Below are 11,900 nucleotides of genomic sequence, written 5' to 3'. Positions count from 1 at the left end.
GAGAGAGAGAGAGAGAGAGAGAGAGAGAGAGAGAGAGAGAGAGAGAGAGAGAGAGAGAGAGACCGCTTTATTGACGAGCAGATTTTTGTTGATGAGTAATAAACGTAAAATTATATATATTTAAACGAGTTATTTAAATGAGAAATATGTGATACAGGATGCTATACTTTTAGCATGATATTAGAGGATTTAAAGTTTGTGTATTTAGAGGATTAAAGTTTGTGTATTTTCGTCGAGGAAAATTCACCTCCAAGTTGGCTGAAAAATCCTTCATTAAAAAATGATAAGTAGAAAGGGGATGTTGTGTGTAATTTAAGCGAGGAGATTCAAATGGAACAGTAATTCAGTTTCGTTCGTTGAAATTCTTATTCATTATTCAAAAAGACGGCGAAACGCATCTCAACTCGCAGATCTCAACGGATGGCGTCTCGAAAAATTAAAAGCGTAAAGAGAGAAAGAGAGAGAAATAAAAAAAGACGAGAGATATACCCCATAGGTAACCACGACGGTTACCTTCTCCCTCGCCATCTGTTCGTTGCAAGCGAGACAGCGTTTTAACGAAATACAGCGGGAAAAGTGGAAGCGATAGGGACGCACGAGACAGGTAGGGTGAGAGCGAGCGAGCAACCCCTGCGGCTTAACCAATCGGGTCGGTCTGACGCATTCGTAACGCGGATTTCAATAATACACGCGGCGAACGCACAGAGGAGGGGATACCCGTTTCGACTTCACGGTCCAGTAATTAAAAACAAATGGACTGGGAGTAACCATGGTAACCACGGCGGCGGTCAAAAAAAAAAAATCTCGAGACGCGCGTTCGAGAGAATTCGCGACTACCGTTTTTCTCCCATTGTTTGAATGTGGTTTCTCTCTTAGAGTCGTTCTACATTAGTTGCAAGGTCACAAGAAAATTGACCAATCACAGTCAATTCTTCTTTGATCATAAAAAGAACGATCGACTATGATTGATAAATTTTCTTACGATCTTGCGATCTACAACTAATGTAGAACCGGCCTTAGATCACATCTGCGGGTCGTTGAATCTTCGAAACAAGCCGTGTTATCGCGCAAAAAACATCCTCCATCTCACGATGAGAACGATGTTATGTTCAGTAAAGATTAAATAAATTATTAATTAATGTATAATTAATCACATCAAGGTTTGATTAAAAATTTATTTCGTCAATCGATAAAATTATTTGTGATTTTGTGGTATGACAATTCATATCACAAAATCATTTGCCGATTACTTTAGTCAAAGAAAACCGATAAAGACCCAATATTAGTTACGACTTACGAAGTGTATAATAAGATGCATTAATAGTGTCCTTCCTGAGCGTAGAAGGGCGTTGACATGCACGCTTATAGATTGATAGATACGTCGGGAGTCTAGAGATGGTGCGCACTTTACTTTCTACACTCAGAGGGCACGCCATTAATGCGCGTAACTGTACATTTGCGCGTTTTTCACTCGTGTATCCTGCAATGTTGTTTGATACAGACCAGAAACATCCTTTATGTTAATTGTGTTAATTAGCTGCTCTTGCAGGATTTATCCTAGAGCATAATAAAGTAGATTGTATTCTGAAAGAAAGGAGATCGCGATCGATACTCCCGCAGATGTAAAAATCTTCATGCAAAAGAGCTTGTCAGCGTATCCTGCAATCTTATTTGTTACAGACCAGAAGCACCCATTACTTTATGTTAATTGTGTTAATTGTAATAGTGTTAATTAGCTGTTCTTGCAGGATTTATCCTAGACCATAATAAAGTAGATTCTGAAAGAAAGGAGAAGAGAGCAGACGGCCGGTCGGTTCTCGCGATCGATACTCCCGCAGACGTAAAAATCTCCATGCAAAAGAGCTTGTCAGAATCATGTGGTCGGGGCAAATGAAACCTATCGAGTGAAAGAGATAACCGGCCGCCGCCGTTGCTGACGAAGGGAAATCGGTGTGCGACCGACCGGCCGACACGTTCTTTATCTACTCCTGTGCCTCAGCCGTGTTTCAAGCCGCACAATGTAAAACCGCTGAGCACGGTGCGCGAGTCTGCAAAAATGCGCGACTCTCGGGTCGTAATTTGAAATCTGTTACAAGTCTTCAAGATGCTAAGGTCCTCTTTCAATGCTCATCGTGCTATCCCCGCATTAACGTAACAGTGCCGATCGAATTGCAACACCTCTTCGTTTCTCATGGTATTCGCGTGAAAGGGAGAAGAATAGCGGCTGAATTGATGACACGTGATGTTTCTCATTCTCACCCGCCCTTACCGCGGCTTTGTCAATTTTTAATGTCCACACGCACTCTCACGTGGCAACTCGCCCTAGGGAGAACGGGGCCTCGTCCGGCTCGCAGACAGGATACGCGGGAATCGGAGAGAAAGCCTGTTAACACCAGCTGTTGCCAAAAACTACCCTCGACTTAAATTGCTCTCGAGGCTCACGCGAAAGATGCTCCGCCGCTGAATATTGCATGAAATTAGAAGGGTGCGTCAGCGAATGTTAACGTTGGCGCCACGACAGCAAATAACGATCACCGCGATACCTCGCGCGATTCCCCTCCGGTGAACGATATCCGAGATACATTTGTCATATTTTTCGTTGCCTCTAGCGCGGAAATGCACGAGAAATACGTTCCCTCAGCTGTTCGTGTCGCGAACGAGGACCGAGATAATTTCCGAAACCACGCGTCATGTTCGATCGACTGATCGATCGAAATGTCGGGGATGATGGGATTCGCGTAAATCCATTTTGGAAAGGCTGCGTGTGTTATCTACTGACTGGTAATTGCTCGGGATATCATCGACTGAGCCGAAATTAATCCGCGACCTGATACCGCGACTGCACACTGCCCGATCGATCACAATCCAATCGTGCCGTCGGACCTCGAAGCCAAGTCGAAATTTTGATTCTACCCCGCAAACCTTGTCAAACCTAGAGAGCCTCGGAGAAAAAACTAGGGATATAACACATGCCATACTGAGAAAAACATCAGTAACTATAATCATACATAAAGAAACAATTACCCGCATAGAAATTTCTTAATATTTTTCCCTAAGTGCAGGTTAGAATCAGAGTGCCCAACTTTGTCCCAAAATATATTATCCCACTACGATACCCCAATTGGGAATTCCATTCTTGTCCAAACATGGGTTCTCTATCTAGAATCGAAACAGGAAATTAAAAAAACTCGAGATATTTAAAAACTTTTTTAATACCCCGCATAGAAAATACTTTAAGACTTGATTGGGACCCAGTCTGATTTTCCACGATAATCAAAGGTTCCAGATGGGAAATTTATGCAGACTCTGAGTAAAAGTGTAATGTTTTAAACATGTGAATCTAAGTGGAAAATCAAGATAAATTCCATTTGGTTATTTCAACGTTTTCCCAAAGATTTTTCGTGATTTACATTTTAAACTAAAATTCAGCAAGATATATGAAACACTTTGAGTATTTACTCGTTACAAGTATGTGTACATACGCATACTTGTAAATATTCAAAGTGTTTGCGAAGAAGATCATTGTGAAGAAATTATATATTGATGTTCAAGCTAGGAAAGTCAAAAATATATATTAATACCCAACAAATTCTTCCGACTTATAAATGTATGAAATCGTCAAATTATTCTCAGATATACAAATGTATATTTATATTACATATAAAAAATAAATATATTATTTTACGCTTTAACATGGAATAATGTAAGTCAGAAAAAAATATTTGTCTTTATTGTATTAATGAAACTAATGCAGAAAATATTTCAAAGAGCTCGAGTTTTCTTAATACTTTTGTCCCGATTCTAGACAGAGAACCCATGTTTGGAACAAGAATGGGATAATCTATTTTAGGACAAAGTTGGGCATTCTAACTGGAATCTGACTTGCGCTTAGGAAAATACTAAGAAATTTCTATGTGGGACTTCGGGTGTTTCATATACTTTACTCTATTTTAGTTTAAAATATAAACCAGGAAAAATCTTTGGAGAAACGTTGGGAATGACTAAGTGGAATTTGTCTAGGTTTCTCATTTAGATTCGCATGTTTAAAACACTACATTTCTAACCAGAACCTGCATAAATTTATCCCATCTAGAACCTGTGATTAATCGAACTGAATTACAATTAGGTCTCAAAATATTTTCTATACTGGAAGTTATGGCAGAGAAAATCTTTTTGTATAAAATTCTACTAGTGTTAGTGATAATAACCTCATACGCATATTATTACTGCGATTTTCGTGTTAGAATTGACCGTATTCGTAAAGTTGCTGCAGAATGAAAACTTCAAGTCGGTAAAGTAGCTGCGGCAAACTCGAACACGCTCCGCTGGGGAGAGACCTCATTCGTCATCGTCGATGTCAATGCACTCCCGTCATGCTTTCGTGACACAAATGGAGCGTTACGTTGATTTTCTTCCAGCTACTAGAATAGCCTCTCCCACGGTTGCGTTCATATCAACGTCAAGAGGGAGAAGCCGACTTTTCGAGCAGAAAGCGAACTTGACGTGGCACGGTCAGGACGCGAAGCACCCGTCAATGACTCGTACATTTTATAAAGAGAAGGAAACAAGAAAACAAACACACAGATCAGTGTTGAATCGAATGCACGCTCGTTTCCACCCTCGACTCGGAAAATCCGCGAAATATCCGTCAATCGCCGCTCGTAGAACTCCCGCGCAAAGTAAACTCGTCTCGTCTAGATTTTTGAGCTGAATTCGTTATTGCAATCTCGTTAAAGACGATCCGTGCGATCTGATTAGGTAGTAGCCTCCGGGGGCAGCCGGGGCTATAGACGTTCCAGCGATTGCAAGGAAAGAGAAGGAGGGCTTGGGACCCTCTCGATTCGGTAAACGAGACGTAGGGCAATATTGGACGACTACGCCGAGGTTGATTGACAATATCACGCGCCGATGCCTTTCCCTTGCCCTTACATTTCAGGTGTACCTTTCAGTGCAAGGGGAGACGCCTTGAAACTCCTCCATTTTGTATCCATGCGATACAAAATTACCATCTGATCGCGTCAGGCTCTTTCCTTATCGTTATCTTCCAAAGATTCTTATTCATCTAAATAATTATTCCTTTCAATGTACACAGCTCCAATGCCTTTGGACTTGACATAAGTCATGATGTTGTCGAGAACATCCTCTTGATTAACCTCCAGAAGGGTTAGGTATCTCTAGATCTTTGTTTATGAAAAAATTATCAACAGAGGCGGTTTTATCAGCAACTCGGCGAGTTGAAATGATAATCACCTCTTAGCACGGAGAACTGAGGTGTTAATTCCATCTTAGTTCTCGCGAAGCTGAGATATTGTCGTTTCAGGCCGGAGAGCTAAAATGATAATTCCTCATTTTAGCTCAGAGAGCTGAGATGATAATTTATAACGGCTTCTCGTCCCGCGTAGATCGGTTCATCAGTGCCAGAGTCTGGAATGAGGGATCGTGAGCGTATGTGTGTCGAGACGAAGAATTGAAAGCCACATGTGTGCGAACGATACTTTACTGCAGTATGTCTCGTATAGAAATGTCCCATAATTCTCCCACATACAGCGCACATGTTGGAAACATTATATTTTTAACTAGAACCGATAATTATTTTGAGAAATTGGGGCTTGATTCCATTTAGATTTTGAAAAATTTTCTATGCGGGACACGGAGCCTCTTCGGGTCGAGACGAGTATTGCTCTGGGTAGGTCACAGTGATGTTGCACCTTTATAGTACAGCAGACGGCGCGAAAGCATGAGTCGCGATCTATCAGCCGCTTACACAACGTGATCGGCAGATAACAGGGCCGTGCCCAGCTGAGAGACTGTCGGCATTCAGAGGGCACCGTGAGTGCACAGTCAAGGCGTAAGCCAATTCAGGAATGGACAATTAAATGTTTATAAATGTTTAAACATATTTGGCAGCTGTAGTAATCATTCTTATGGCAATGTAATGATGTAGCAATAATTGAAATCATGTACTTTTTGAGCCAAGATGAAATGATTATTCTCTGTTGTCCGCCATTAAAGGTTTCCTTTTATTTGTTTCTTCTTTATTTTGCTCTATCGATCTTTATCGCTCTCTGTAGAAGATTTTTACATGAGAAAAACAATTTGGCTGGGTCACACATAAATTTGGTAGTGCTAACCAAATTCAATATTGAATCTACACAGATTTATATATAAGCTAAACATACTGTTTTTCCCGTTTATATATTTGTTTTTCTCTACCTCATTCTCTCTCTTTCTCTTTCTCTCTCTCTCTCTCTCTGTTATTTTCTCAGTTTTCTCCATTGAAAATTCCCAATTAGAAATTTATCGTACGATCTTGATCAAATTGATCTTAGTTAGTTATCTGGTTTATATAAAATAATGGTATCAAGTCTTGATAAGTCGCCTGATTAAGTGTAGCAACGTTTTTCCTCACTGAATTTCGTGAAACGCATTCTGTATTTAAAAGGAGTATTTGTCTTCTAGTAATCCTCAAGATACGCCTTTTCCGTATTGGATATGAAGTACATTGCAAAATTCATCGAGGAAAATTTGCTGCATACTAAGTTATGCTTAGTCAGCTAACTGTACAACATAACATGGAAATCAGAATCTGCCTAGTAATTAGAATCCATGATAACGTCGCCTTATATACAAACCAGACTAATTGGAATCAACCTGATCGGGATCCAGTCGGGTTTCTCTCGTTGTCGTAGTCAGTCGAAGTCATCACAACATGTCCGTCCTAATAGGGTCGATAAACGAGATTCGACAAATTATTCTGACAAATGTTATCTGCCATTCAGTTTGGTCGATGTCAGTAACCGAGTTGTCACTAGTTTATATGCTGTGGCTATATCTCCGAGCTTTCTGCCTGAGCCTCCTCGCTTATTTCGGAGGATTGATTTGGCGCACGCGAGACGTCTCTCTCTCTCTCTCTCTCTCTTTCTCTCTTTCCCCCTCTCTATTTTCATCGTCTGCGGCCCCCGATGTCGTTGCTCGTTTCGCGTCGCGCTTATTATTCTCCCCAAGGAGAGCTTGATACCGTTGGTGCGACGAACAGCGCGCGGGATAACACTATATGAGCTTCCGTCGCTTTCCACGCGTCCTCGATCCACCGCCAGTCGCTATTATTGGCCAGATAGGCCTCGGTTGCGCGTCACGCTCGCCCTCGCCGGTAGCTTGTCACCCGCTTGCCGAAACCACCCCGCTGCGACGGGTCGGACAACGAGCCACGCGGGGGTGCGGGAGAGGTTGTCGCGCCGCCGTGTAAAACTCGCGGCCGATGACGTCGCTATCGATCAAGCGCCTTCTCGAGGGTACGATTCCTCCGTCTCTTCCCGTTTTCCCGTCCTCCGTCGCGCCGACGAGAGGAGAAGAGAGTAGACACCCCGGCACCCCGGCTGGTCGCGCCGCAGGGGGAAAGTCGTTAGGAGTAAACTCTCGTTTTTCATTTTTGTTTAGTCGCTTCGTCGCGCTGTCCGTCGCGACGTCGATTTTAGCGCTGTCAGAATAAACTGGATATTTTTGTACTCCGCTACACGGAGTCAGGGATGTGTTTCTTTTTAATGGGACCATATGCTCCTTTTTTCATTCTTATACTCGTACGCATCGATTTTCGATTTGTTAGTTTCACCAACGCTAACTTCGTTCGTAGTTTTTATGTTTCCTCACATCTTATTATCGCTCTTTATCCATTCTTCGCAGTTGACCAATTAGCGTTGTCACGATTAACGTTATCCAGAACCAAAGCATTTGTTTAACGCAATTGTATTTTCCTTTATGTAAATATGTGTTTTGTGATAAAGAAGCTATTGTGTAATCTTCCGCGTTACCTTAACATTGTAGACCCAGAGCGGCGTTTCCGTGCCGGCGGAGAAGCCCAACTCGCCCCCGAAAACGTAGAGACAATCCTTGTAGGCTACCGCGCTGTGTTCCTGAAGCGCCGGCGGTCTCTCACCCTCCGGATGCAGTTCCTCCCATTTGCTCTCCGCTGAAAGTAAAACAAAGGGAGGGTTGGCTCGTCACGGCGTCAGGTGAATGTAATCCGACGCTCTTATCTACCGGGCTGTAAGTGAGCGGTTATTACGGTGAGCGTAAGCGCGCACTTGTTCGAATACGAAACACACACACACACACACACACATGTATACGAACACAGAAAGAGAGGCAGAACGGCGATACGCGAATTTTTCTAATGCGTCCGCGTTGCATTTTAATGCAGCTCGGCTTCGGCGCCACGGCGACGTGCACACTACGTCCCAGTTCCCGGTCAAAGAACGTGAGACCACTTTTCAACATCTAAGAAGGACTCCGCGATATGCTTTTTGCACACTGTGCGGCTCGCAATTACGAATTCTCGCGTGTTGTAGCTCATAAATATCGCGTTCGGCCGAGTTTCCACATAATGATCGACGTGATTTGCGCGAGCATTCTTCGCTTGAAATTTATTTAGGTGAATTTCCATCGAGAGCTCGCCTAGAAAATTTTCTGGGATCTGATTGGGGTCCACCCCTATTCCCCGAAATAGTCAGAGATTCTTCTCGGCGTATTGCATCGAGCTTTTGCGCGACAATCGACGAAAGGTCTCTCGAATATCGTTCACTTGAGATTTGTCCAGGGGAATTCCAGAGAGGATTGACAAAACGGGAACGAACGAGGGAAGGGAGCGTGAAGGCAACAAAAATCTGAATCTCGCGGCTTCGTTGAATCGGTTATGATAAAAATTCACCCCGGAAGAATATTAAAAATCCGACTTCATCTTACGCGGCTCTTTAATAAAACAGACGTCCGGGCCGCCCTTCCGAACTATCGTGAAAAGGAAGTCGCGGAGGCGCGCGCGTTCTCTCCCTAACCGGAGAGTATAAAGGCGCGGAAGGAGAGTTCGGTGACTGGGAAGCGCATAAATTTGTGTCATATTGGGCGAGAGTAAATATTCCGCTCATGTATTAGCCGAGCGGGTAGCGGAGTGCTCCTAGAAATATATTGCCGCAGGCCAATTATTATTTCTTCCAATCCCTCTCCTTCCCTTCTATTCCTTTGGCTGTTTTTATCCACTGAATTGATTTTGCCTCTTCGCAATATATTTTCATTCAGGTCGCTAGCACGGAAAATATTTCCATCCTGTAAATGTAATCGAAAATTTCGCTACATTTTTTAACTTACACATCTTATATTTTATGGACTGTGAAAGGAAATGCATCTAACTGAAGAATCAATTGATAAAAAGGCCAATAGTAATTTTGCTAAGATTATAATAATTTTCGGAGCCAATATTATTTCTTTGTTTCTTCGACAAAAAGATAGCAGTATCAATGTGCACAATAAAGTTGTTATCATTTATCTGTACCATACTCTCTTAAAGTGAATCAGTGAATAGTCACTGATATCAATTATGAATATAGCACTGAGCACTTTCAGTGCTATACTTATAACTACAATCAGTGTATATCCACTGTTTTCAGTGATGTTTATTGATTCATTTTAAGAGAGTAGTAGCACTTATTATACCAAAATGGTTTTCGAAAATAATTATAATTATTTTTCCGAGGATTATAGTCGCTGATATAATACATTTTTCTTAGTTTTTTTCTTAATTTCAGTATAATTTCCAATTTACTCCTTGATAATTTCTCAATAAGATTATTAAGGATATTTTTGCCCATTACTGTCCGCAACCACGCCCCTGATTTCGGGTCTTCACGTCGCGCCATCCATCCCTCCATCCCTCCGTTCTCTACACCCCCTTCCGTCGGGTGCTTTTTATTCAGCCGGGACTACTCGAAGGGGAAACACCCGTAAATAAGGGAGGGACGCGATGTTGTGTACGACATTCGCGGAGATCCAACGTCGCGCCGACCGACGCGACGTCCACCGTCCAATTTGACGATATCCGCGCGACGCTGGCTGGCTGGCTTCTCGCCTGAATGTGAAAGAGAAAGAGAGAGACGTGCTCGAGAGGTTCGCGAAAGTTTTGTGAAGAGCTTATAACGCGCCGGCTGGGAAGCACTTGCTCGAGTTCTCAATACCGCTCGAGGGAAGTTGCATAGATGCCCGACATTGATTACGCGCACGTGTCATATCATGTTGGTGATGAGACAATGCCTTCTTTTATCTAAGAGCGCAAAACCGTGCGGCACGTTCGCTCGCGCGGCAGACCCGCTATTTTCGCCCGAAGGAGAGCTTATACGTGCCCGGTAAACAATTTAGCCACTCGAGGAGGCTGTGTCTCGATAAGTGCCTTCGTGACACAAGCGTGAATAACGAGGGCGTTTTATGCGCGGCATTCTCACGAACGAAGGTAGAGAGGCTCTTCTCGAGAAGCTAAAGAGGAAAAACGAGAGAGAGAGAGAGAGAGGAACGACTATTAATTTCGTTGTATCGATAATTTTTTCTTGCTCTCCGCATACCAGTTAAAAATCTGCCCTCTCGAAGCACTTCCGGGAATCGCCCCCTATTGTCGTTCGCTCTCGAGTGTTGCGGCCGATGGAAGAGAGGGCGCAACGAACGCTGGAGTGCTCTCCCGCGGTTCCTCGAGTTATCACAATATTTTTGCAAGATCGAGCCGCTCGACCGAGCGAGTCTTTCGTTGCGGGAGACCCTCGACGATCGCACACCCCCGAAAATAGAGCGCGTCAACCCTTCCGCGGCTTTTTAATATGCAGCCAAGATGCATGATGGAACGATATTCTCGGGTCGAGAGTTTCGCCGATGTAATGAAGGCACGAGGTAATGAATGTATAAAGTAGTTCGGAGGGATATGAGGGTGTGAGTGCGTGAAGTATTAAATTGGTGTAAAAGGTTTATCGTGCTGCTATATAGAATTGAGAATGAAATTGTTCAATTTTGAAGGATTAATAATTTTTTATCAACAAAATGAACAACATTTATACATTTAAATAGAATTCCCTGTTTCCCTTCTTTATCTTTAATACTCAATTTTCTCACAAGAATTTAATAAAAGGACGACAAATCCGCTGCATCTATCTAATAGTAAGAAAGGTCATAAAGTGATGGAATCAAATATAGTTGCCGTTGAAAATAACTATAAATCATAACGAGATCATCAATTCCTCATTCTATACACGATGTTCGATTCCGTCAATTGCCTCGGCTTGCTCACGCGATCGCTTATGAGAGGCATTAACATTTATAGCCCTCTTGTGTCTGAACGATCAAAGTCTGTTCTGCGATAAAATTCTCGTTCGTTCTTTCGGTGGACGATATTACACGATCGGGGATTAATCGCCTGTAGGCGAAACTAGAACCCGGCTGCTTTTAGGACAATGTGGAGCGGCAACTCCGGTACAGCAGTCGGAGGAAAATCTCTCCCTGTCATGTACATAAGCCAACGATTACGGGAGCGTCGGGGGGAATGGGGGCGGCCGATTAATTCACGTGCGCGTCCGATCTCCGTGGAAACACCGCGTAATTGTGGGAGTATTGCCCGCGGATTTGCCTGATATACGTGGGCTTTAATAACGGTGCATTATTGATCAGACCGACGAAACCCCGTTCAAATTCCGCCGCGCACCCTCATGCCATGGGGTGCGTCGGAGCGCGATAGGGTGTGGGACGCCGGTCAGAAGCGAGAGGCACGTATTAACGTGGCGTTGTGCGCCACTCGAAGAATACCGTGTAGCGGCGCCGCTTCGACGATTATTCGGGATTTTCCTCGGAAATAGCGACAACGTTTCTGGGATTTTCCTCGGAAATAGCGTCCTCGAAATAGCGACAACGCCGTAATCCTAAGCGCGACGTTTGAAGATTCGATAATGCATTCTGACTCACTAAGTTAAAAAAAAGGAGAGGAATAAGGACCTATTTTAAGAAGCAACACACACAGGTGTAATGGTATGATATAAACTAATTATTATATATATATATATATATATATATATATATATATATATATATATATATATATA

At 43.0% G+C, this 11,900-nt stretch overlaps 2 protein-coding genes across 3 annotated transcripts in view; one reads left to right on the top strand and one right to left on the bottom strand.

The window, feature by feature from the left end:
* The window catches only part of LOC116848197 (protein ABHD13), a 183,002-nt gene that overhangs the window by 121,405 nt on the left and 49,697 nt on the right, over nucleotides 1-11,900 (top strand). The window lies entirely within an intron of this gene.
* The window catches only part of LOC116848193 (host cell factor 1-like), a 30,885-nt gene that overhangs the window by 8,837 nt on the left and 10,148 nt on the right, over nucleotides 1-11,900 (bottom strand). For both annotated transcript variants that reach the window (XM_032824028.1, XM_032824029.1), the window contains exon 3: nucleotides 7,809-7,966. In XM_032824028.1, coding sequence (XP_032679919.1) covers nucleotides 7,809-7,966 — 158 coding nt within the window. The remainder of the gene's footprint in view (nucleotides 1-7,808; nucleotides 7,967-11,900) is intronic.

The sequence above is a fragment of the Odontomachus brunneus genome, unplaced genomic scaffold (genome assembly GCF_010583005.1).
Source record: "Odontomachus brunneus isolate Ranch 3 - 2012 unplaced genomic scaffold, Obru_v1 Obru_scaffold_091, whole genome shotgun sequence".
In the NCBI taxonomy this organism is placed as follows: domain Eukaryota; kingdom Metazoa; phylum Arthropoda; class Insecta; order Hymenoptera; family Formicidae; genus Odontomachus; species Odontomachus brunneus.
Note: the sequence above shows the minus strand (reverse complement) of the source record. Positions and strands in the feature narration are given on the sequence as shown.